Consider the following 27242-nt stretch of genomic DNA (forward strand, 5'->3'; position numbering starts at 1 on the left):
GGGTTATGGACACGCTGAGAGCCTCCACAGAGAAAACAAGACTCTCTGATGTCCCCTCTGTGCGCGCGCGCGCGCGCGCGCGCGTGTGTGTGTGTGTGTGTGTGTGTGTGTGTGAGTGCTGCGCTTCTTTCTTTCGTCGCTATACAGTCGGAGAGCTGCTGAGTCAACATGTAATTATATGTGAAGGTGCAGAATGCTATTAAAAAAGGTTATCACGCAAATGTCAAGTAGCCTAAACGAAAGTAATCATTTTATTTATGTGCACTATTTATTTTATATTATTTACAAATGTTTTGATTTAATGACTACAATATCAAGCGGTATGCCTGTCAAAAATATAATTTACTTTTTTTTTTAATGGAAGCTGTGGTTGCCAGAACTTCAGTGTAAAAAAAAAAGGGTTGTAACTTTTGGGTTTTACGGATTCAATTTAAATTTACAGTAAAAGCTGTAGGCCTATTTCATCAAACTACAGTACTTAAAGGCACAATATGTAATTTTCGCCGCTGGAGGGCGCGTATTCAAAATAAACAAATAGACAAAGGCGTAGTTTGATGGCACCGTGACTGAGTGTGGAATCATGGGAGTTGTGGTCTTCATCCCCACAGCCGATGCAATCCAACGGGACTCGGGCAGAAATCATGTTCATGGATGAGCGAATTATTTATTAACGTTGTAGAATGAAGCAGGCAGCAATTTGAATGTTTGTATACAAACTTGAGTGTTAATTAAAAAAAAATATATTTTTTTTAACCTTTAATATTATAGCATTTTATTATGTATTATATTATAGCTTAAGAAAATGTACTGTACCTGATATATATCCAAACAAATCTTTATTAAATCAAACCAAGAGCTTGTGAATCAAATTGATTTGTGAAATCTGTCAGTATTCAGCTCTAGACAGCATGCTGTGCTTTATGGGTCAATAGACAATGGCAGTCTAGTTGAGTGAAGGTTGTTTCATTTAGAAAACCCTTTTGCAGAAATCAAATGGAATTTCACAAATAATGTCTGTCTGTTTCCCCAAACTCATGCCATTGTTCAGGCCAGTGTTTCTGTGTTGTGCTGATTGTGATTCTTTATCATATCTAGAACCACCATGGTAATAATTCCACTGAATTCCTATTTAATCAATAGCTGAGCAACTTCATTGATTTTGTAGCTCCAGATTGCCAGTTGTCTTTGTTCATGTTGTCCTCAGGCCAGTTGGGGATAAGCCCTCTAGAGGGCGTGGAGGAGGCCGTGGGGCCCGAGGCGGCCGTGGACGAGGCATGGGACGAGGAGATGGCTTCGATTCCCGGGGCAAACGTGACTTTGACAGACACAGCGGCAATGACAAATCGTAAGTGTGTTGAAGCCAGCAATACCAAATGGTTCAAGGTGTGTTGTTGCACTAGTCTCACTGGAGTGTCCTTCATGCTTTAGTCGACAGAAGGGAGAGGAGAAGCGTGGTGGGAGTGGCTTGCACAACTGGGGCAATGTGAAGGAAGAAGCCAGGTACGATTGTAAATGTGAAATATTTAAGGCTTGTGGTGTTGTCAGATTATTTGGGAGGTTGACATGTCATGTTTGACAGATGTCAGGGTTTCTGCATTTCTTAGAAAGTATTAATTCACCATTACACAGACGAAGGCCTCCAAAAGATCGTAAATCAGAGCTCATAGTCTTAAATCATAGTCATGGAATTAAATGTCACATGCATTGCTAAAAGGTAATTACTTCAGATGCAAAATGAAGACAAGAATGTGTTTTCTGAAAAATTGAACAAAATTAAGTTTATTTTTTAAATAAGAATAAACATCTGTCAATGAGGAATGAAAACATCCCTTTTGAATAAAGTTGAGCCCATTGGCTTTTCTTTTTGTGTTAAATGAATTAAAAAGTAATGAGATCTGTTGGAAGCTATGTTTTCAAACTTTGAAGTGTTGATAATAGAAGAAATTGTCGTATTTTGTTCCCTTCAATTTATTCCTTAATTCAATTTTCTTTACTTGGTCTTAAACCGGTGTTTAAAAAAAGAAAACACATTACCTTCATAAAACCAGCAGAAATCCTGAATGTGTGATACGGAAATATTGCAAATTGTCTAAAATAGTGGACTCTAGTTAATTCTAATTAGTGGTGCTTGATACGGCAAGCATTATTAATATTATTTATACTTGGGATTAACTTAAGTATTAAACTATGACATGTAACTTGTCCCAAACCGCTTGTGTTCTGGACATGAATAACACCTAAAATTGAAAGACATGGTGGTCTGGTTCTAAAGTAATAATGTTGTCTGATTTGATAGTGAGCTTGATCAGTCTGCAGCACCGGAGCCTGTTCCTGAAGGTGAAGATCACGCCCCTGCCGACTCCGAAAACAAGTGAGTCAAAGAGAATTCTGTTCAGAATAACAGAGAAGCCTAGTATCTCTTGACTAGAGCATGCCATTGGATGGTTGTGTCTGTGTAGGGAGAATGAAGTAGAGGAGGTGAAGGATGAAGGTCCTAAGGAGATGACACTGGATGAGTGGAAGGCCATGCAAGACAAAGAACGCTCCAAAGTTGAGTTCAACATCCGCAAGCCCAACGAGGGTAACGACAGTCAGTGGAAGAAGGGCTACGTACTGCACAAGTCAAAGAGTGAGGAAGTTGGCACGGTAAGTTAAGTTATTCGGTTTTCCAGCCTTGTAAAATCTGTAATTTTATGGTTTTGAGACTAATCTTCCTTTTTTTTTTTGTGCATTTCCAGCGGCAAGCTGGACCTGTGATTGAAGCTGGAGATGTTGATCCTGACTCTTTCCACAAGGTATTTGTCCCGGTTTGTGTCTGGATTTGGTTTATTTTTATTAGTTTTGGTCACCTTTGCAATTGTTGGTCTGTAGTTAACCTGAACTAAAATTTAGTTGACTTGGGACCATGCCAGAATTCAAGAATCTTTGGCCATGTACACACAGTGCCGGGTTGACTCTTCTTTTATTTTTAAAATCCCACTTTTCTGTTTGCATTAAAGGCAAAAAACATTAACAATTTAATTAATCTTTTAAATTAAAATGAACAATTATTTTAGTTTTTTTTTGGGCAAACAAAGTGCTGTAGAGCAGACGTTTACCTTTAAAATTAAACCATGAAAGTAGGGCAAAAATCATAATCACTATTATTTTGGTAAATATTGTAATCTAGAGCTGGACGATATTATCGTATATCGACGATGTCTCGTAAGTATCGCGATTTAAACAATCAGGTAACAGACGATTATAAACATTATCAGGGGAAAAAATGACAAATGATAAACCTAGTAAGATGCAAAACATATTTTGCATAGCCCCATAGTCACCATACAGGTCTTTTTGCATGCAAGAATGAAATAATTTAGTAGGAGGGTTGGGAATCGAAAAGCTATTCCAATTTTGGAAATCAGATCAGATGCGTAAGGTCAGGAATCAAATTACTTGTTATAAAATTACATTTCGATTTCTGTATGCGCGTTTATTTTGATTCCAAAAGATTCAACTGCAAGACGAAACATAACTCACTTCTGCACTCGCGCTCTGTTTTCTGTGCTGCACACACACACACACACACACACACACACAAAGCTGCCTCACATATTATATGCGAACACTGAACTGAGCTCTTTCTCGCATTCTTACACATTCAAATGGACAAATACACACAGAATTATATCAAAATATCCCATAAATAAAATCGGTTATGTCTTAAGTGAGCGTAAAGAGCTGAGAAAGAAAACAAGGGTGTATTGGATCCGTGCACTGACAGCAGCCGTTCGGCGCTGACTACTGTAATGGCAACCTGCATCTGTGTATGTGATTATTTTGGAGATGCGTTCTGTGGTGGAGGTGGGGCTTAGGTAGACGATATTATCGGATATCGCAATATATTTTTAAAGACGATTATCGATAAGAGATTTTTGACATATCGCCCAGCCCTATTGTAATCATGATTATGAGTGGGCCACGTGACCAAAACTTTATAGGAGTGATTTATTTAAATATAGCGAGATATATCAAATATATATTTTTTGTATTTCGATTAATTGCACAGCTCTACATGAAAGAATGTATTATTTAGAAAAGCACATTCTGCTTTACAGTAGTAGTGTATTTCTGTCACAGTTTCTTCCAGTTGAATCGATCTTTTAGTTTGACTGGTTGTCATGAAGACCTTTGAGTTTCTAGTCAATATTGCGAAGATAGCCTCCTTGTGATTTATTCATCCAAATTCTGTGAATTCCATTCTTATCAGATTGTGTGATTTTGCCCATGTTTTCCGCATTAAGGAAATCTCATAGTTTTCTAGCTGAAATCCTCACAGCCCGTTAAGAAAGCAAGCATTATGTGGAAATGGGAATGATCTGTTTAGTTCCTGAAGCTGATCCCGTATCATTCCCTCTGAAAGGCTGATGAGGGTGGAGATCACCACTTCCGTAAGCCCGCCAATGACATCACCTCCCAGCTGGAGATAAACTTCGGAGACTTGGGTCGGCCAGGACGTGGTCGTGGAGGTTCTCGTGGAGGCCGTGGCGGTCGTGGTGGAGGAGGAGGTGGTGGAGGTGGTGGTGTTGGTGGCGGCGGCGGTGGACGACCAAGCCGAGGCAGATCTGAGAAGGTAAATGACAAGCAGACATGCTCTTCTGATGTTCGAGTATGGAAATTTATGGCAGATACCGCTTGCATCAAATAAAACTCTAGTCTTCCACTGAAACTGATATTGCTATGCATTATATTTACTTAATGTTTTTATTAACACAATTCACTTATACCCCAACAGAGAAGTACAGCTGTTTATTGTTGTAAAATTCAGTCTTTTCCATTGAGTGTTACTGGACTGGATCTGTCAGTTGGGTGTAAAGCTGTACAGAAATGCTATAGTTTAATAGCAAGTAGTATAAATATATCAAAGTCAATATATTAAAATGTTATTTATGGAAGCCTGTTTCTGCCGCTGAATAAAAAAGAAAAAAGATGTCAATAGCCTTGTGGGTCGAGTCCGGGCTTTTCCTGATCCCATCTCTCTCTTTCTCCCACTTCACTTCCTGTCAAAATAAAGGCAAAAACGCCAAAACTACATCTAAAAAAGAAAAAGGGTAATTGTGACTTTTTATCTCACAATTCTTCCTTTTTTCCTTGTTCTTACGTTTTAGTTTTTTTCTCAGAATTGAGATAAACTCGTAATTGTGAGAAATAAAGTCAGAACGGTGAAATATAAACTCGCAATCCTGACTTTTTTTTTCTTGCAATTGCAAGTTTATATCTGAAAATTCTGACTTATTTTTCTGGCAGGCCTCACGTTTCTGTTTTTGTGTACAAAGCTTTAATCTGGTCTTGCTCCAAAATACATCAGTGACCTTCTGATTCCTTACTCTCCGCAAAGAGCACTTAGTAATCTAGGAATCAGCTTCTCTTAACTGTCCCACTTTGTCGCTGTAAAACCAAGGGTGGTCTCAAACACAAAAAGAAAAAGATAATCACCCGCTGCAATTGACCCAGACTTAAAGCAATAGTTCACCCAAAAATGAAACTTCGGTCATCATTTACTCACCCTAAAGTTGTTCCAAACCTGTATGAATTTCTTCTGTTCTGTTGAATATGAAGATATTTTGAAGCCTGTGGGAAACCAAACAGTTGCTGGTCCCCATTGACTTTCCAACAAAAAAAAACAGTTTGGTCTTACAGCACAGATTTCTGAAAGTTTTATGTGACACACATAAGATGCTGAATGCTTGTGAAATGCTTGTATATGTAGCAGCATCCAGTGTTTCCAGATTTCTCTCATTTGGTAGATGTTTGAAGTCTGTTGCTTTTGACTTTGACAGGGTGGAGGTGTTTCCGTTCCCAACGTGGATGATCCCGAGGCTTTTCCAGCCCTGGCTTAAGCCTCCGCTCCTCCACGACCCTTCCTCCAGGCCCCCGCCCCTCCTCTTCGACGCTTGCATGCTTACGGATCATTCGACCATAGAAACCAGAAAAGAGAAATACACGAGACTGTCATCCAATACATACACCGAGAACTGGCTTTTACCTGCAGACAAACACAAAAAGGACTTCTTGTTACACTGAAGCAAATCATGGGTAGAGGTTTTGTATTTAGAGACATGATAGCAGGGATGTTCATACAGTATTTTTTTCCCTTTTTTCCAGAGATTATGCATTCGCCATAAATATTTTTTTATTGCTGCTTGAATGTATGCATTTTCGAGATAGAGTCAAAGTGTGTTGTGAACGCTTGCGCTTCAGTGCGTGTAATCGAATACACTCTCAATGGCTCTACCAAAAGCAGAACGTTTCGTTTTTGTTGGGTTTTTTTCTCCACCAAGTGAGAATACGAGACTCGTAGGGATGATTTTACTATTAACACATATACAGGAGTAATGTATATTGACTATTTTAAATGTTTTGAAAGGAAGTTCTAAGGTCAAGCTACCCTCCTGGTTTTTGGATTTTTTTTTCTTGACCGGTAGCAAGAAGCAAATGCGTCGTCTTGATCTTGCTTTGGGTGTTTTCTGTCGTCCTCTGCTGGACCTGTGATATTAGTGTGCATAGTTGTCTCTGTTCCTCAGAGAGATTATTTCCTCATCTTGTTGACGCACCCAGGGCTCAATGGAGATCCAGGCTGGTCCTTGTACGTTCATCTCTTAGAAACCTTAGGACCACTTTCTGAACTGTAAACGTGGGTGATTTTTGTGTGTATGTGTGTGAGAGAGAACCTGTTTTTAAAAACTCGTCATCCGCCATAAGTTGATTTTCTTGGGCTTAGATGGTAAGTTTCAGCAAGTCATGTTCTTAACACAAAGTTTTATTGATTTTTCTTTAGCTGAGGTTGTTGACGCAGATTATGGTGACGTTTGAAATATAGCTACTAAGCACGTGGTCTATTTGCATCAGTACCATTTGTTTATTTTTATTCCTTCTGTGATCTTTGCTGTGTTTTTATTTTTAATTACTATGATGGCACTACTGCTTGCGTTTTCTGGAAAAAAAAAAAAAAGTGTAATTCGGGGTGGGACAACTGTGCTGTGAAAGAAAAGTTGGAACCAGCTTCTTGTGTATGTGAAATAGCGAGACCTCCAAGTGTGATGGCCGATGTACTCTGTATTCATAGGAGGAGGGACAATAAAATGGAAGAGGACTCTAGATTTGAGTCCAGGCTTCTGGTTTGTCACTTCTCGCCTTTAGTCTTTCCTTTACAACACCCTCTGTTACCCAGTTGTTTGTAAATAAATAATGTCTGCAAATAAAATGCTTTTTAGTCAGTGCTTCCCATGCAGTAAAAAAAAAAGGTTAGAAAACTTTGACTTTATTGATTCTCAATAACCCATTTTTTTTATACATGTGTAAATTGACCCTTGAAGTTTGTGTTACCTTAGCAGCATTATATACAAGTTCCTGATAACTCTAAACAGCTTATTATTACCCATTTAAAGTATTTTTACCCATTCACATTTCCCGTTTCTCCCAACTCTGCGATAACTCAACATTACAAACTTTGTATATACTTTGTACATTTCTAGTTTTGTATATATATATATATATATATATATATACTTCCAAACACTAAGCTTTTAATGGTCTTAACCGCAAGTTTCTGTTAAGGAAATTAGCAAGAATTAAGCAAAAACGCTCCTTAAAAAGCCTTGCGGTCTCGGGGAAAACATCGAAGACTGAAGTTTGATTCAGAGTGGTTCAATATGTAAAACACATGTTGCATGCTCCAAAGCAGTGTTTTTGAAGATCTGGTCAGAAATACAATAATGAATGCATAAATGCATGGCGGGTTAATGCTTTGGAGTATAAGCGAATATTGCACAATGGCTTGCTTCCCAGAATTGAGAAGTTATCTCAAGAGGAACGATCAGATGTTTTATTTGTACATTTCTTTCGCCAAGAAAATGCTCCTGACCGTTGCTGCAAAGACGACCAAGAAGTGGCTGGAGAATAAGTCCATCAGGCTCATGTTTTCTGTATTAAATACTTAATGAATTTGCTTCACAAAATAACATTAAATGAAAAATGGGCGGGGTTTGCGCTTCACGAATGTCTTTTTCTTGACCAGAACAACATATACAACAGTTTACAAAAATGTACATAGAAACATGCCGGAGTGTACAAACCATTGATTCATTAATCAAAAACTGCATATTCGTGAAAAATATCACGTCTTTTTTGCTTTTTTATTAACAATGTTCTCCAAACTGGTGCTTTAGTCTCCTGAAGAAAATGGGAGAATAAGTCCATCAGGCTCATGTTTTCTGTATTAAATACTTAATGAATTTGCTTCACAAAATAACATTAAATGAAAAATGGGCGGGGTTTGCACTTCACGAATTTCTTTTTCTTGACCAGAACAACATATACAACAGTTTACAAAAATGTACATAGAAACATGCCGGAGTGTACAAACCATCAAAAACTGCATATTCGTGAAAAATATCACGTCTTTTTTGCTTTTTTATTAACAATGTTCTCCAAACTGGTGCTTTAGTCTCCTGAAGAAAATGACTGAAATTTGGCTTGGATCCTGACCATGTGAAATTTTCCCCAAATATGAGAAGCTGTACATTATTATTATTACTTTCACTGGAATAATACACATCAAAATAATATTTGTTTTCCTTCTAATGAAATGTTCCTTATCCACCCAGAAAATCCTTGTGTATACACGATTACAAAAGAGATGGACAATAGACTCCTTTTCCATTGAACAAAAATCACAGGAATAATTAATATCCAAATTAAATCTTTTAGCTGGATATATACCATGTGAAAAACCATCTTTTACTTTATTTAAACAGTATATTTCACAAATACGCCAAGCTTTATTGCAATTTATATTTCTAAATACATTGGTCCACAATAAGCTTTTATAAGCAGCTGTATCACCTGTTATAATATTCCTAATATATTTATTAGTACAACTTTTTAAGAATATCAGTGCTTCCCAGAAACATGCTGTCTTTAACATACTACATTGCCTCAGAAGAATCCACAAGCTCTAACACAATGGACAGCTTGTTGAGGTATGGCACCAAATATAACAGCATGCACTTTTTTTTACTTTATTTAAACAGTATATTTCACAAATACGCCAAGCTTTATTGCAATTTATATTTCTAAATACATTGGTCCACAATAAGCTTTTATAAGCAGCTGTATCACCTGTTATAATATTCCTAATATATTTATTAGTACAACTTTTTAAGAATATCAGTGCTTCCTAGAAACATGCTGTCTTTAACATACTACATTGCCTCAGAAGAATCCACAAGCTCTAACACAATGGACAGCTTGTTGAGGTATGGCATCAAATATAACAGCATGCACTTTTGGCATAACTGGAAAACCAAATTTATCCAAATATTCACTATAAGATAATAAATTACCATTTGAATTTAAAAGTTGTCTAACACAGTGTGAGCCTGGAGCACAAAAGCAGTCGCTGGGGGATATTTGTAGCAATAGCCAACAATGCATTGTAAGGGTCAAAATTATAGATTTTTATTTTATGCCAAAAATCATTAGGATATTAAGTAAAGATCATGTTCCGTGAAGATATTTTGTAAATTACCTACCGTAAATATATCAAAACTTAATTTTTGATTAGTAATATGCATTGCTAAGAACTTAATTTGGACAACTCTAAAGATGATTTTCTCAATATTTAGATTTATAAATTTTTTTGCACCCTCAGATTCCAGATTTTCAAATAGTTGTATCTCAGCCAAATATTGTCCTATCCTAACAAACCATACATCAATGGAAAGATATTGATTCAGCTTTGAGATGGTGTATACATCTCAATTTCGAAAAATTGACCCTTATGCCTGGTTTTGTGCTCCAGGGTCACCAATATCATTTTCACACCAACTTTTCCCCGTAAGTGTGGGTGCAGCCATTTGTAAATTTAACGTGGCTTCCGGTCTCAGCTATTTTTAGCTGTACAAAACAGCTCGTTTTGCTGCTTGATATTGCAAACTTGTGTGTCTTGCCATATTTTAATGTATTATCTTAATTATGGCCACACTGGTTTGTAGTGCAAACAGTTTACTGCACTTTGTTATTCTTCTCCTTATTTCCCTACAGCGGCTAATGAACCGGAAGTCTTGCACATACACAGAAAACGGCCACGTTGAAAAATAAAAGAGATTTATTTGATATTGCTAGTGGAGGGAGTTTACCCCTTGTTGTCCTTGACTTCATCACAGCCCTCCTGAGCACACACATGCACACTGCAGCTCAAATGATGGCGGACTGATGTGTTGTGTTTAATAAGCTTCAGCTGAGCTTATTCTTAAAGCTACAGTGAATCTAATACATAACATAAATGTTGTATAATCAGACTAGTGATCATAGTCAACGGCCTGTATAGCCGTGGTTTCCTGATTTATCGTAACATAAAAAGTTTTGCTTTCGCTGAGGTTCATATTTATTTCGTGCTGTTTAACCTTTTAACTCGCCGCTTGCTAAAGTGTAGTTTCGCGACATTTTGTCAACACGACACATTGTGATTTAGATATTTAGTTGTATACATATAACTATATCTGTTCAGAAACATGAAGACGTGGAATGCAATGGAAACGAAACGATTCTGCTTAACAAAACTGAACTAGCTGGATAGGACCTTAGGTTGATCTACAGTTTTAAATAATAATAATTATTATTATTACAGTTTTAAATAGTCATTAACAAACTTTACTTAATTGCATGAGCGTAACATATTTTAAAAACCACGAAAACTCCTGTGAAAAGAGCTTGCTACATTGATCAACCAGCCCCACTGCTATTGATTTTACTGAGACTGGTAGGTACGGTTTACCATGTTTACTGTGCTTTACAGCTAAACCTTTCTGACAAGCTTTACATGTTTCTCTCTTCGTCCAGAGCAGAAATGAGTGACCATCTCCTCAACACACTGGCCGTCATATGGGCCTGTTTTATAAACTATATTCAGATAAAAGACAAGAAATCCAGAAGCTGAAGGTACAGTAGTGGTTTGTCTGGTCCGTTATCATTCATATAACATCATCATTGATACTGCATCAGATAATATAGTGTACATTTCATGTCCATTGATAATTATATTTTTTCTAACAGAATTCTTCAGAAACATATTTTTATCCATCAAAAGAATACGTACTATAATCTCATGTATGTATTTTAACAGGGTTCCTATGCAGTTTGGAAACGTATGGGGAAAAAAGAAAGCAGAGTATGGAAAAATACTTGCATTTCCAGGCTGTTGCCCCTATTTAGTTTTCTATCAATTCAAATAAATGTATCATACAAGAAGTGTTTTCATGGCTGCGGTTTACTGATTCTTTGATGACTGTCAAATTCGACTGAATAATTATGCTAAATTATTGCATTATGCAAAAATACAGGTTATATTGTAGGCTTCTTCTCAGGATATTACTAGCACCATATTACAGAGCCTCTAAAAGGACCTTTGCAAAAATAAAAAATATACAGACTTTCATGTGTGCATGAGAAACCATTAAACTGAGGACAGTGCACACTGATCCATCGATTGCACCATCAGCCCGTTTCACCGTGTGGTTTCTTGGCTGCCACAGAGTAGGCTATGTGTTAAAGCAGACCTAAGGCCTTGAAATATGACACACTGTCACATACAGACCTTTTTGTAGACCACTGAACTTGGCAAATAGGACAATGCACACAGCCGTATTGTGCCGTCAGCCAGTTTCGTGTCATGGTTTCTCAGCTGCCACAGAGGATGTGTTAAATCGGACAGTGGGCCTTGATATTAGAGGTCCTACCATAAGGAAAGCCAAATTTTGAGCAAATAGGTCTCTGTTAATTCATGTGCATCCATGCTTTAGTTTCTTCATAGTAAAATGGCAGTGATGCACAAAGGAAATGGGTTCTAGTATGTAAAACTAGAAATTGTAATGCATAAGCACGCAAAAAATTCCAGTGCGCATATGAATAGTTTCTCGAGGGCATGTAAAAGTCTGCATGTATGTATGTATATATTATTTTAGGGGCTCTGTATGTTGTCACTTCGGGAAAATCAATGGGAAAAAAACCCCAGAAAAAATATTTACAGATGACTGTACTATATACCAAATACAAAGCTAAAAATAATGTCGTATGAACCGTCTATGTTAAATATGGTCTGAAAATCTACTGAGTTTTGGAAATTTGAGTCCATTTTGAAATGGAAAATATGTAGGAACCCTGTTTTTCAGTTGTCTTCAAGTTCCTTAAATGAGTTTTTGCAATGCTCGCTTTTTAAACTGATGAGGCTTGAATTCAAAATAATGAATAAACAATGATTATCTACAATGTAAATAGCTTGGAAAAATTTCTTTAAATTGTCAACTGTTACTAACAAAACACCCCCTGAAAACTAAAAAAGCATCATGTGATTTCATTTATTCTCTCGTGCGGTGGATATTTTGAACACATTATGGTAAACTTTCTCTTCATTTTTTCTATATTTGATGTCCAGTGACCTTTTGTCAAGGAGTATATTAATTGCCGTCTACTATGTTGGGCTGATGGTGTGCTTTGCAATATTTTAATGACTTCAATTCATATATTACAATTTGAGCAACTTAACCTGATCAAGAAAATAACATTTGGTTGGCCAGACGAAGCCTGCCATTGAAATCATGAGTCAAAATGGTGAAATTGTCAATTATGCTACCTGTAAACCCATACAGTTTGTCCGTAACAAAGTTGACAAACTCGACACCAGGAAAACATCTTTTTCTTTGTAATATCAAAATGGTATTTAATGATTAAGCTTGGCAACTAGCAGATAAAATATATAAAACTGAAACCAGTAGTTGTTTTATTGAGAAAGCATGGTTTTTCCTGATGTAAAATGTACCCTAAAATATAGAATGACTGTCATGTGAAAGTTTACTGTAAGTAATAGATTCAGATAGATAGCAGAGTTGTTTTATAAAAGTGGGCACATCCAAAGAGCTGCTTTTTTACGTTTCCTCCACTTCACAGGAGATACCAGACTTTCAACCAGACCATCACCTGCTCAGGATTCTCAATGCGTCGTCCAATAAGAGACTTCATTATGTTGCTGTAGAAGGTAAATAAAATGCTCAATAACACCTCCTACTTTGAAAAGTCTTAATTGATGCATCCTTATTTTACCTCCATTTCAGGATTGGTGCAGGCCACCGGAGAGCCCATTTCCAGCCAGTTCGTTCCACGCCGTCATCCAGAAGACAACCGTGCACGAGCACTGGAAATACTGGAACTCTCTTCTAAAAACCTGGTAAATGCTTCACTGCCAATCTTTTGGCTTGTTTAGGCAATAGGATAGGAAAAAACATGTTGTTGAAGCATATTAAATCACTTACAGCAAATTGGGATTCAATGCCGTGTGTTAAACTGGTTTGTATCCTATTTAAAGGATCGAACCTTCTCTGTAGAGACTGGCAAATATTCATCATCTTGTGCACCAGTTTTTTATGGGGTTCCACAGGGCTCAATTTTGGGTCCTATTCTATTCTCTTTATACATGCTTCCTTTGTATGATATATTTAAGTTCCCTAAAATATAGAAAAAATGTCTATGACCATAAGCAATTATGGAACAAGTTACCACCCTATATAAGAACTGCACCAACATATGCTGATTTTAAGTCTCTTCTTAAAACTTATTTATTTACTGTTGCTTATGGTCATAAGCGCAGTGGCATAACTTTAGTGTACTATCTGTCGCTGTGTTCTATGTTTACTTTTGTATTTCGTTATATGCTTAATCTTGTACAGCACGTTGGCCAACAGCTGTGGTTTTTAAATGTGCTCTATAAATAAATATGACTGACTGACTGACTTGACATCTTACATTTAATTTAAATTTAGCATTTTTTTTTGCATTGAAATGTAGTTTAAAATATATATATATTTTTTCAATTTACATTTAATTATGATACAGTTGGAAATAATGCAGCATTTACTTCTAGACCTCAGCCTTCAATCAATTTTTGGCCACCTCTGCTCTAGAAGATAGTTCCTGGCATACAGTTCCTCTCAATACTATCGTTGCTCCTGTAGAGTGCATTAGTACCTGCATACTTTTTCAGAGGTGTTGTTTCCGTTAGTATTTTTCCAATAGGGAGTTTTAAAAAGCCTTTTGTTAAAGCTTTAAAATCTATGAACCAAACTATGAGGTGAACCAACATTACAAACATTGCAAACATTGATTTGAAGCAAAAAGCCTGATCCACATGAACCATTGTGAATGACAATCTAATTAAAAATGGAGAAAAATAAAACTTATCAATTTAAAACTGTTGATTGTATCATTCACACTTTATTTTAAGGTCCAATTCTCGCTATTAATAAACTATTATCTATGACTTTTGCCTCAATAAACTCCTAATTTGCTGCTTATTAATAGTTAGTAAGGTAGTTGTTGCAAGTTTAGGTATTGGGTAGGATTAGGGATGTAGCACAATGCTTTATATAAGTATATATATATATAATATATATATTATAATATATAACTTTATATATATTTATAAATTTTAAGGTCCAATTCTCGCTATTAATAAACTATTATCTACGACTTTTGCCTCAATAAACTCCTAATTTGCTGCTTATTAATAGTTAGTAAGGTAGTTGTTGCAAGTTTAGGTATTGGGTAGGATTAGGGATGTAGCACAAGGTCATGCAGAATAAATGCTTTATAAGTACTAATAAACAGCCAGTATGTTAATAACAGGCATTCTAATAAGCAACTAGTTAATAGTGAGAATCGGTCCCTATACTAAAGTGAAACCATTGTATCTATAGAAACTATATACTGTAACTGACCAACTCGATTACATCACTCGCGCCGGTGCTTCATGGGAGTGGAGCTAAAAATTTCATTATAAAACGGAGCGTTCTGGTCCTTGATTCTGATTGGCTGAGCCACGCTCGAAGCTGTTGTAAATTACTCTACAAACACACACCTTTCTTTACTTCTGTGTGCTGTTCGGCAACCACAACTGTTTCTGAGGAGCTACATTGTTTGGTGGAAGAATACTGTGTTTATTAATATCATTACACTTTATTTGCTTTGTTTTATTTTGTGAAACCTTGCTACGTATATGGAATAACCGTTTTATAAAAGCAATAAGCCCCGTGAAGCCGTGGTTTACAGTGAATTTATAAATTTATAAATTCACTGTAAACCACTGTAAGAACTTCATTTGGACAACTCTATTTTATAAAAGCAATAAGCCCCGTGAAGCCGTGGTTTACAGTGAATTTATAACAGCTAAGGGGGTTTTAGGCACTCCGCTTTGCATCGTGCCTAACAACGCCACTTAGCGGTTATAAATTCACTGTAAACCACTGTAAGAACTTCATTTGGACAACTCTAAAGGCGATTTTCTCAATATTTTGTTTGTTTTTTGCACCCTCAGATTCCAGATTTTCAAATAGTTGTATCTCGGCCAAATATTGTCCTATCCTAACAAACCATACATCAATGGAAAGCGTATTTATTCAGAAAAACATTTTGACCCTTATGACTGGTTTTGTGGTCCAGGGTCACATTTTTGGTTTAAACAATGCTTTTCAGCAAGCATACAGAAATCAAGAAAGAAAAATAAAAAACTATGAATAAATATCCATTTCCACACCTTTATATGTTGCCATTTGTCAGGACCATCAAACCATTCCACAAACATTGGTGTTTTTTTCTGGTTTGTAAAGTGTTTAAATGACCATCCAGAGTGTGTTATTCACACGCACGATGGTTTAGGTTCATTCATCTTCTTCTGAAGACTCCTCAGCCTCCTGTAGCCACTGAATGAACTTCAAGAGCTGCGGACACAGGATAGAAGAACTCCAAGTTAACACAGTCCTCTTTCACACACACTCCAGTCATTTCCTAGAAAACTTGTTCTGGTAACTCTTCTGGCATGATGTGATTTTGATGATTCACACTGCTTTCACACCTTTACCATGTTCTGTGCTTGCATTCACACACACCACTGACAGCCCCGTAAAGACAGCTTGCAATTTGACAGCAATGTTCAGAATTAAAAACGAGTGTAAATGTAGCTACAGGCTTCATCTGACATCATTTAAACCTTCGCACCCCTTGATTCCTGCGGAGCTGTTGGCTCTTGTCTGTGGTGGAGCCCTGATTGAACCAGTGCATGATGCCTTCCTCCTCCAAGATCTCCAGCTGGTACATACTCATCAGCACCTGAAGTGGACAGACATCGCGTACAATCAGCAAGAGAACGTGTGTTTTTGATCACTGCGGAAAAAGAGATGGCTCACTTTGACCAAAGCTGCCCAATGAGTTTCACGTTCAAGGAAAACCTCCTCCATGGAAGCAAGACAGTCCAGTTGGTCTTGAGGTCTCTTCACATAGTTCTTAAAGACTGGCGCCCACTTCTTCAACAACTGTGAGGAAACATACAGGGACTGTTCTCAGTATCTTCTGCTGTAGTCAAATAGTCAAGTCACCTTTATTTCAAGAAAGATTTATTCAATACAGACTGTGTCAAAGCAGCTTCAAATAGCAGAATCAATTAGTTTTAGATTCTGAAAACTGTTTAAACGCTGAAAACAATTAACAGGTGAAGCATCCAAAGCAAGACAGTCCAGTTGGTCTTGAGGTCTCTTCACATAGTTCTTAAAGACTGGCGCCCACTTCTTCAACAACTGTGAGGAAACATACAGGGACTGTTCCCTCCTTTTTATTAAACTGAGAAATTATGTGAAATTTCGAAGTTTACAAGAACTATACCAAAACCACTGATGCAAGTTTTTTTTCAGTATTCATGAGACTTTATTTCAACATATCTTTATATGAAATTTCTAAGAACATATTAACTGATAATTACCAGTATTAACTCCACTGGAATGAAGGGAATTTAATTAAATTCCTTTGAAATTACAAATCATGTTGCTAAAAAAAAAATCTAAATTTGTGAAACCTACATCTACAACCTACACCTAACAAAACGACATCAAAACAACAAATATTACTTGCTTCATCAATAATTATTTGGTTTTTTTGCTCAGATTATTTTGGAACTTTTGCTCAACACACCTCTGGGGGTCTAGTTCATTAGATAAAGTTTATTTGTTATACATTACATCTTTTGTCTGCTTATAGTGTCTTTTTGCATGCACATTCAAATCTACCAACAAAATTAAATCATAAAATTGTATGCGAGATACAAAAAAAATCTTTTCAGGTGTAAAGCCACAGTTCACTAGGTCAAAACTGACCCGAACGAGAAAGATGTAACAATTTAGTTTAAATGGTTATATATGCTAAAAATTGAATGAATGAAGAACTATACCAAAACCACTGATGCAAGTTTTTTTTTTTTCAGTATTCATGAGACACTTTATTTCAACATATCTTTATATGAAATTTCTAAGAACATATTAACTGATAATTACCTGTATTAACTCCACTGGAATGAAGGGAATTTAATTAAATTCCTTTGAACTTACAAATCATGTTGCTAAAAAAAATCTAAATTTGTGAAACCTACATATACTTTTTCTAACAAAACAACATCAAAACAACAAATATTACTTGCTTCATCAATAAGTGGAGGTACAGTGTAAAGTGGGGACTTCTCTGTCTCTTTTTAAAAATTTTGATTATTTGTTTTTTTTGCTCAACACACCTCTGGGGGTCTAGTTCATTAGATAAAGTTTATTTGTTATACATTACATCTTTTGTCTGTTTATAGTGTCTTTTTGCATGCACATTCAAATCTACCAACAAAATTAAATCATAAAATTGTATGCGAGATACAAAAAAAATCTTTTCAGGTGTGAAGTCACAGTTCACTAGGTCAAAACTGACCCGAACGAGAAAGATGTAACAATTTAGTTTAAATGGTTATATATGCTAAAAATTGATCTTAAAAAATCTGAATGAATAAATAAATAAATGATGTGTATTTTGATAGTCTTAATACATTTGCAAAGTTTTGATAGTCTTAATACATATGCCAACTAATGTTTTTAAATACATTTTTATGTACCGCTTCCAGGTCCAAACTGTCCTGAATGCGATATGAGGATTATATTCAAGCATTACTTTATCCAAATTTGAAAACAGTCTTTTTTTTATTCATCCATAAGTTGTTGCAGACTTGTAAAACTTTCCTCCATGGTATAAAAACTGGTTGAGAAGACTTGTGAGCTGTTTTCCAAGATTTCTGAAGCTTATTTTATAGCTTTGTGTGAGGAACTGACTGAACCTGAAGTCGCTATTCGCTGATAATGTTCCCCTCCAGAGGGCTGTTAACTGCAGTTATGGTATAGAGTCAGTTTAACCCATATACTTGTGATCAAATGTATAGACCAGACCATTATAGCTGCACAGAGCAACAATTCCTTCAAATCCTTTGTGATGAAAAAGTCGTACAGGTTTGGAACAACATAAGGGTGAATAAATGAGGACAATATTTTGAGTCTAACTTGAATCTAATATTTTATGGCAGACATCTCACCCCAAATGCATTCAGCGAGCTCATCTTCCTCTGTGTCTTCAAGACTGCTGGTCTTCCATCTGTATCCTTTACCCTCTGAACCAACCTCTGCTGGGTTAAACACTGACAAAACAAAAAAAACTTTGCAAAATGACACTTTGTCATTGTGAACGGCATCCAAAATATAGAATTTTTAATGGCAATAAAGTTCCTTGTCATCTTTTTTTCTGCCAGGAATATAAGATCATACTTTATTTTAATGTGTCCTTGCTGCACATTTGACTGTTATTACTATTACGTGATAAGGACAGAATAATGTTACCAAATATAATCCCATCAGATTTTCAACATCTACGACCCACAAACTACGACAGCAGAGTCACGGTTAATAGTATTGTACTGAACTTGTACTATGTTATGTCCATATGTAAGAAAATAAGAGGAGCAAGAACCTTTCAGTTTGGTTTTGTCTTTTCTGTAACCAACATCATTGTCATCGCTCAAGAACTCATCGTCATCTTCATCATCCTCTTCATCTGGATGGTGCATGGACAGAACTGTGCCTTCTGGAAGAGTAATATCTGGACCCACCACAACCTGCATTTCAGCATTTGATTAGAAAACAAGGCAACTTGCAGCAAGTGATTTGGATACACAGTAAAACATTTTCAATTTCTGCCAAATAAACTAGTATCTCATTATGCCTCTATTCTGATCATCAACAATTTAGGGACCAAACTATAATTTCATGTCATAACTTTCAGGTCTTAAATATATTTGAATATATATTTAAAAAATATATTAAGTTTAAATATTATATCGAATGCAACAGTTTAGTTGACACTAGAGCTGCACGAATCTGGAGAAATTGAGAATCACGTTTTTTTGTTTAAAATAGAGAGCACAATACTGAAGTCAACTAATCAAAATAACAATGTCATTTACTAGAAGTTCTGACAAAATGTTAATTGCTTTAAAAAAAAAAATCAGTTTCAATGAATGATTCAATGACTCATAAAAGACTTCACTTGTTCATTACTGAATGAATTAGCGATTTTAAAAGAATCTCTTGATTGAATGATTCAATGACTCACTCATAAACACTTCACTTGCTTCATTACTGGATGAATCAGTGTTTTTTAAATGAATCTCTTGAATAAATGATTCAATGACTCACTCATAAACACTTCACTTGCTTCATTACTGGATGAATCAGTTTTTTTAATGAATCTTTTGAATTAATGATTCAATGACTCACTCATAAACACGTCACTTGCTTCATTACTGGATGAATCAGTGTTTTTTTAATGAATCTCTTGAATGAATGATTCAATGACTCATAAACACGTCACTTGCGTCATTACTGGATGAATCAGTGTTTTTTAAATGAATCTCTTGAATGAATGATTCAATGACTCACTCATAAACACGTCACTTGCTTCATTACTGGATGAATCAGAAGTTTTTTAATGAATCTCTTGAATGAATGATTCAATGACTCACTCATAAACACGTCACTTGCGTCATTACTGGATGAATCAGTGTTTTTTAAATGAATCTCTTGAATGAATGATTCAATGACTCACTCAAACACTTCACTTGCTTCATTACTGGATGAATCAGAAGTTTTTTAATGAATCTCTTGAATGAATGATTCAATGACTCACTCATAAACACGTCACTTGCTTCATTACTGGATGAATCAGAGTTTTTTTAATGAATCTCTTGAATGAATGATTCAACGGCTCACTCATAAACACGTCACTTGCTTCATTACTGGATGAATCAGTGTTTTTTAATGAATCTCTTGAATGAATGATTCAATGGCTCACTCATAAACACGTCACTTGCTTCATTACTGGATGAATCCGTTTTTTTAATGAATCTTTTGAATTAATGATTCAATGACTCACTCATAAACACTTCACTTGCTTCATTACTGGATGAATCAGTGTTTTTTAATGAATCTCTTGAATTAATGATTCAATGACTCACTCATAAACACTTAACTTGCTTCATTCCTGGATGAATCAGTTTTTTTAATGAATCTTTTGAATTAATGATTCAATGACTCACTCATAAACACCTCACTTGCTTCATTACTGGATGAATCAGTGTTTTTTTAATGAATCTCTTGAATTAATGATTCAATGACTCACTCAAAGACTTAAATTGCTTCATTACTGGATGAATCACACTGCATCCGAAATCACAAAACTCCCTACAATATAGCAGGCGAAAAACAGTATGGGAGGCAATAGTATGTCTGAATTCATAGTCTTCGAAAAACAGTAGGCGAAAAGTACCCGGACGACCAACTTCTTCCTCCCAGAATCTGAAGTGTGCATTAGATGGACACTTTACCATCCCATGAGGCCACAGGAGAGGATTTATGAAGGGCAGTGAAGCAATGCAACTGACGCTGGTAGGTCATGTGACGGTAACAAAATGGTGGATGTAGTATGTCTGAATTTCATTCATACTACCCATATTCATACTATATAGAACATACTTTTTTTAACGGTCGAAGTAAATTCAAATGTAGATTCTACTCACACAGTACACGATTTTGGACACACCGTCAATGTTTTTGAACAAATCTCTCGAAAGACCGATTCAAACACATTTTTTAACAGTTTAACAGTCCCCACCTACTGGCATAATGATGTAATTGATACAATCTTTATCTGAAGCGTTTAGGAATAAAATCACTTGGGTGTTTGAATCGAGATCATTTAACAATGAATCGGGCAGCTCTAGTTCAGACAGCAAATTAAAAAACGGTTGTCTTTAATTCGAGGCGGTGTTGTGGTGTCTTACATTGTAGGCGAGCACACACTGCTCATTCAAAACAACTCCGTGTTTCACCTCCACATTATCACAGATTACAGACTGCTTGACCTTCACGTCGTCGGCTATGTGGACTCTGTTCCATATGTAAGCTCTATCCAGAGTCACATTGTCTCCTAAGTAGACAAAACTGCAGTTAGCAGGATGTCAAACAAATAGTTTTCACACGGTCACATAGTATTTTTTTTTAAAGTGCCAACATATCAAGAATATATACAAAAATATACAGGAGAGTAGGGCTGGGCGTTATGGCTAAAAACATCACAATACTTTTTTTCCCATATCATACAATATCAATATTTATCATGCCGTTCATTTACCATAAATGAGGAAGGAAATGCTTTCCACAATTATAATAAATAATATTCCACAAATATTATAAATATTTTTCCCTACATTCTGTGTTTTTGCATTTTAATTTGTCTGGACTCTGTGTTTTATGTTTTAAAACAAATCAAATTCATCAAAAGTTGTGTCTAATGAAATCAATTAATAGAACTTTAACAGTATAATTAATCTTTTAAAATCTAATCAAATTAAAAAAAATGTAATTACAATGCATTTGTATTTTTTTGTCAAATAAGATGCTGCACAAAATAACGATATCAATAAAAACATGGATGAAAAATATCTTAGTTGCATGATATTCATCAAAAACAATAATACCATTATTACTTTAAGAAATACATTACATTTTATTATACAATAGCAATGGATTTCTGTCACAAGTTAAACAGAATTTATTCTTATTTTGGCGGTTTGTCATGAAGATCTTTCAGCTTCAGTGTGTATTTAACAGTAGTAAAGCTGCTGAAGTGACTCTCAGAGCAGCTCTGGAGATGAAGTTCACGTGTTCGCCCTCATATATTGAAAACAGTAAGTGTTGCGTGTGTTTGAGTTTGAGTAGTAGATGAAATTACAGCACTCATTCACAGAGACACGCAGAACATGCACCGACTGGCCGCTGTTGCATTTATTAGCCGAGTGCTCGGCTGTTAGATTAATCCATATCGAGTAGAAATGTCCATAGCTTATCATTATCGACATTAATTTTAATGCAATCTCAATATGATATAGTTTATCGCCCAGACCTACAATATCATGCACCGAAACCAAATCAGTTACTGTAAATACTGTACCGATGACACAGTTTGCACCAATCACAGTATTTGATATGGTGCAGTTTGCTCCAATCATTGTATTTCGGCCAATAAGCACATTTTCCTCCATCTGGCTGCCGTGACCCAGACTGACCCCTGTCTCACGGTACACATTATGTCGAGAGTGAGTACAGCTCTGGCCTTCCAGGTCTGCAAAGTTGGCCTCGGGTGTGATGGGATAGACCCAACGGCGGATCGTGTCGGAAGAGACGGTGTCGTACATGAGGAGGTTCGACACACGAGCCCCATATCCATCTTTAGTGACATGCATATGGATCTGGTTTCCCAGGATCTAGTGAAAAAACCCTGTGTCAGATAATATACGAATTCATAAATGAGCAAGTCGCGTGATTCTGTGTCTCATACCTCTTCATTGACTAGAAGCCCACGGACAAAGTCATTTTTTGTCTGGTAGTCAAAGTTGTCTGTGAAAAGCTCAGCAACCTATGGTTAAACAACATTCCCTTCCATCAAGCAATATGTTTATGGTTTAAACAAACTGTAAAACAAATGAACACTCACCTGTGGAGAACAGATGCTAATATGACAATCCAGAAGATCAAACCTAATTTCAAACTCATCACTTCCACTATGGAAAATATTCTGTGTGGGAAAGAAAGAATAATTATAATCACTAAATGCTATGATTTTTATTTGCTTTGTCGAGCTGACTGGGAAAGCATCTACACATTATGGTTTTATTTGTTGTACTTTCTGATTTGCATGACTGCAATACCCTTCATTTGATTAATAAACTTAATTGATTGTTAATAATCACCATTGAGAATGAGTATTACAAGATCAAAAGTAAAAGAGGGGTAATGCTACCAATTCTCAATGCAAACAGCAAACTGCAGGAGATAAAGCCACAATGTTAGTAAGTGTACCTTCTTTTTCCTCATGTAGCATTACTTATAGGGATGCTCCACTCAGAATTTTTATCAGACATTAATACTTTTATATAGCAAAGACTCTTTTTTTTATAAAGTGTCTGTAAAACCATTTAAACTGTTACAAACGATTTGTGTAGTTTTTTTGGACTTCTTGAACTTTGTTTTCGTCAAAGAATCTGTAGTTTACACAAAAATATTAAGCAACATAACTGCTTTCAACATTGATAATAACCAGAAATGTTTCTTGAGCAGCGAATCAGCATATTATACTGATTTCTGAAGATCGTGTGACACTGAAGACTGGAGGAATGATGCTGAAAATTCAGATTTGATCACAGGAATAAATATTGTAAAATGTTTTTTTAAATTGTAAACTAATCTACAGTATTCCAGTTTTTACTGTATTTTTGATTAAATGAATGCAGCCCTGGTGAGCAGAAGAGACTTCTTCCAAAAACATTTGATCAGTATGACTTGATCAGTATGAGATTGGTTTATGAAATTGGCAAATTGAAAGCAAAGCAAATTGGAGCACCTCTAAATATTAGTAAAACATCTCACCATAGGGAAGTGGAGTCTCTTTAAGGCCTGTGCTCTCTGGTAATGAAGAATGCGCTTGCTCTTGCCGTCCATAGCTATTATAATGTCATCGTCTTCACAGCGAGTCTTGTGACCGGGAGGCGACTCTTTGAAGATCATGGTCATCACCGAGACGTTCTTATCCATACTGCGCCGCTGTCTTTCAGGAAAGTAAAAATGGTTTTAATTATATGTGACCCTGGAGCACAAAAGCAGTGTTAAGTCACTGGGGTATATTTGTAGCAATAGCCAACAATACATTGTAAGGGTCAAAATTATCTATTTTTCTTTTATGCCAAAAATCATTAGGATATTAAGTAAAGATCATGTTCCATGAAGATATTTAGAACAATACCTACCGTAAATATATCAAAACTTAAATTTTGATTAGTAATATGCATTGCTAAGGACTTCATTTGGACAACTTTAAAGGCGATTTTCTTCATATTTAGATTTTTTTTGCACCCTCAGATTCCAGATTTTCAAATAGTTGTATCTCAGCCAAATATTGTCCGATCCTAACAAACCATACATCAATGGTAAGCGTATTTATTCAGCTTTCAGGTGATGTATACATCTCAATTTCGAGAAATTGACCCTTATGACTGGTTTTGTGCTCCAGGGTCACATATTAAATTATACTACGGAACTTTTATATCTAGACAGGGTCTGTGGACGAGCGACACTCACTTGTGTTCCTGTAAAGCCTGGGAAATATCGATGTTGGACACCACGTCCCCATACACCAGCAGAAAGTCCGAGCGGACGAGAGTTTTGGCGTCCACGTCCCTCAACACATCCCCGAGGGAACGGTACAGGTCAGAGGTGATGACGTGCACCACATTTGGAGATGTGGGGCGACACCATTTGGACTTCCTGTGAAATAAGACGGCAAATGCTGAGTGATCAGAGTCACGGTCATTCGACAGTGTCATTAAAAACATCACAGCGTCTCACTGTAAGTGTTCCTTTATTTTGCTGGCCATCCAGCAGCAGAAGACAAACGTCTCTTGCACTCCAGTAGAGGTCAGGAACTCTAATGTGTAGTCAATCATGGAGACATTAGCAAGAGGCAGAAGAGCCTGATGGGAAAGAGGAAGAGTGAAAAGTTACTCTATAAATAGTCTGGAACTCTGAATTAAACGGGTAACATGTAATACTCTTCATTTACAAAATCTCGTGATACCATGGTAAATTAAATGCTAGTGCCATGGTACAGTTCTTTTTTGTGTCTTCTTGCGCTTGAATGGACAAATTCACACAAATTGTGTCAGAAATACCCATCCTGGCCAGTAACCTCGTATAAATCGATCAACACATTAGATCTGTGCATTAGGGCTTGTGACTTGCACTTGTCTGTCATTAATGTTAATAAAACCGCAAAAGACTGAATAGCTTTTAAAAGGATTACTCTATATTACATTTATAAAGTGAGAACTATGCAGTGTTATTTATATCTGATTATTCAATTTCTGTACCTCAATACTACTGTTAGACCTACCAGAAAAAACTGAAACCACTGTTTGAAACCACTTTGCTGCATTGTTTAATTTCTGCTATAGCTTGTGTGTCTTCAGTAATGTCTGAACTCTGTATTAGTTAGGTTAGTAGTTTTTCGGAGGTATTGAAATGGGTCAAAATGCCGTAACTTTCTATTAGGGGTCGACCGATATGTGCTATTCAGGGCCGATGCCGATACGATTATTACAGATCAAGTAGACCGATAACCGATATTTTGAACCGTTATCTCGTGTAAAAAAGAGAATTAATGACAAAATTAAGAATAACAAGGGCTCTGACAAAAACTCTCTTTAAATGCTTTTAAATTATTTTATCGGCAAATCAGTTTTGAAAATTACCGATAATTTTAAGAATTTTTTTATATCTGTGCCGATAATCAGCCAGACCGATAATCGCTTGACCCCTACTTTCTATTCTATTAATTTATCTTATTGTGCAAGGGCTAGTGAAAATGTTGGCAGCACAAGTATACAACTATTTTTAATTTTCACTTCCCAACAAAATCACGTCACTAACTCTAGAATGATTCAAACGTAGCTATTCAAGTCAACTGGTGAAAATTAATGTACTTTTTCGTATTGCAAAGCCAGTCTTGTTCCAATATAGTGCAGTTCTAACATTAATGAATGATTTCCATACTCATGTACCAAGGTATTCAAAAGTACCATGTCCAAAAAAAAAAAAAAAAAGGTAAAATAAAATGGCATCAGATGGTAATACTATGGTACTTTAATATATACCATGTTAAATCAATTACTATAGTCACCTAGCATTGTATATATAAATGGTATTTAAATGCATGAATATAAAAAGCCGGGGAGAAAGTCACTTTTCTCAAAGAGCATTGTCTATGGAGTTATGTACAATAACAATGCCTTTCTGGTTAATAACATCCTTATTCAGCTCAAATAGTATATAGACAAATCAGTGAAACCTAGGTTGTCACAATGAGTTTCTTTCTTATACAACAGTCCATAAGCGATGAAAAATAAGAATGCAGTACTATTTAGCATATTGATCTCAATAGGGATGTAGCGATTAACCGCGAGCCGGTTGAAAATCGATTCAGATATGTGACGATTCAAATCGGTTGAGATGCTAAACAAATCGCGATTCATTTAGAGTTAGGAGTTTATATGAATGTATGTCTGAGGGGAACTTGGTCTTTAGAAAAGTTTAGATGGTATTTTTTCTTTTTATAATGCAGTGTTGTAGCGTGCAGCATTGCTTTGCTTACAGCGGAAACCAAGGAAATGCTTTAAGCGCCACCTGCCATTTTTATTTGAAAATTTTACTTTTAATATAAAACATATTAATTACAGTGCATATGGCAACTAGTTTTGCATACTTGAGCTAAAGAAAGAGGGTTGTACTAGAAATGCAAAGAGTAAAATTTTGTTTGTACAGCAAACAGGTGTGTGTTGTGTGTGTGTGTGTGTGTGTGTGTGTACCCACTTAACCATATTTTGGGGACAAATTTGTACCCAAAAGTGAGCTAAACATGACAAAATCTCCAAAAACCTCCCTTTGGGGATGTCTTCACTTGTAAAACTGGTAAACAAAGTTTTTTTTTTTTAATTGTAAAAATGCAGAAAGTTTCCTGTAAGGGGTAGGTTTAGGTGTAGGGTGATATAATATACAGTTTGTACAGTATAAAAACCATTACGCCTATGGAGAGTCCCCATTTAGATAGCCAAGTAAACGTGTGAGTGTGTGTGTGTGTGTGAGAGTGTGCGTGTGTGTGTGTGTGTGTGAGAGTGTGCGTGTGTGTGTGTGTGTGTG

The 27242-nt window shown here is 36.1% G+C and overlaps 3 protein-coding genes across 3 annotated transcripts in view; 2 read left to right on the forward strand and 1 right to left on the reverse strand.

The window, feature by feature from the left end:
• The window catches only part of LOC107567863 (plasminogen activator inhibitor 1 RNA-binding protein-like), a gene marked incomplete at its 5' end in the record, with an annotated part of 9595 nt that extends 2427 nt beyond the window's left edge, over positions 1-7168 (forward strand). The window contains 7 exons of the mRNA XM_016253636.1: positions 1205-1345; positions 1429-1500; positions 2297-2371; positions 2460-2646; positions 2739-2795; positions 4406-4615; positions 5823-7168. Of these exons, the coding sequence (XP_016109122.1) occupies positions 1205-1345; positions 1429-1500; positions 2297-2371; positions 2460-2646; positions 2739-2795; positions 4406-4615; positions 5823-5882 (802 nt within the window). The remainder of the gene's footprint in view (positions 1-1204; positions 1346-1428; positions 1501-2296; positions 2372-2459; positions 2647-2738; positions 2796-4405; positions 4616-5822) is intronic.
• Positions 7169-10644: 3476 nt separating this feature from the next.
• On the forward strand, positions 10645-13771 carry LOC107567880 (mitochondrial ubiquitin ligase activator of nfkb 1-A-like). Its single transcript, XM_016253658.1, has 4 exons — positions 10645-10983; positions 11168-11212; positions 12988-13075; positions 13152-13771. Exons 1-4 carry the CDS (start codon positions 10927-10929, stop codon positions 13298-13300), a joined length of 339 nt encoding a protein of 112 aa, XP_016109144.1. The 5' UTR covers positions 10645-10926; the 3' UTR covers positions 13301-13771.
• Positions 13772-15502: 1731 nt separating this feature from the next.
• Positions 15503-27242, reverse strand: part of LOC107567864 (translation initiation factor eIF-2B subunit epsilon-like) — a 13493-nt gene continuing 1753 nt past the window's right edge. The window contains exons 2-13 of the mRNA XM_016253637.1: positions 24897-25021; positions 24630-24815; positions 23922-24099; positions 22990-23070; positions 22834-22911; positions 22447-22759; positions 21278-21423; positions 18910-19054; positions 18479-18580; positions 16275-16426; positions 16087-16197; positions 15503-15809 (exon numbers count right to left, since the gene is read on the reverse strand). Of these exons, the coding sequence (XP_016109123.1) occupies positions 15750-15809; positions 16087-16197; positions 16275-16426; positions 18479-18580; positions 18910-19054; positions 21278-21423; positions 22447-22759; positions 22834-22911; positions 22990-23070; positions 23922-24099; positions 24630-24815; positions 24897-25021 (1677 nt within the window). The 3' untranslated portion in view covers positions 15503-15749. The remainder of the gene's footprint in view (positions 15810-16086; positions 16198-16274; positions 16427-18478; positions 18581-18909; positions 19055-21277; positions 21424-22446; positions 22760-22833; positions 22912-22989; positions 23071-23921; positions 24100-24629; positions 24816-24896; positions 25022-27242) is intronic.

The sequence above is a fragment of the Sinocyclocheilus grahami genome, unplaced genomic scaffold (genome assembly GCF_001515645.1).
Source record: "Sinocyclocheilus grahami isolate Dianchi unplaced genomic scaffold, SAMN03320097.WGS_v1.1 scaffold1193.1, whole genome shotgun sequence".
In the NCBI taxonomy this organism is placed as follows: domain Eukaryota; kingdom Metazoa; phylum Chordata; class Actinopteri; order Cypriniformes; family Cyprinidae; genus Sinocyclocheilus; species Sinocyclocheilus grahami.

Excerpts from the sequence above, each read along its gene's own strand:
- LOC107567880 (XM_016253658.1), top strand. The coding sequence starts at position 10,927 with ATGGGCCTGTTTTATAAACTATATTCAGATAAAAGACAAGAAATCCAG. Across the intron at positions 10,984-11,167 it reads AAGAAATCCAGAAGCTGAAG|GGTTCCTATGCAGTTTGGAA; the intron begins GTACAGTAGTGG and ends GTATTTTAACAG. Across the intron at positions 11,213-12,987 it reads TGGGGAAAAAAGAAAGCAGA|GAGATACCAGACTTTCAACC; the intron begins GTATGGAAAAAT and ends TCCACTTCACAG.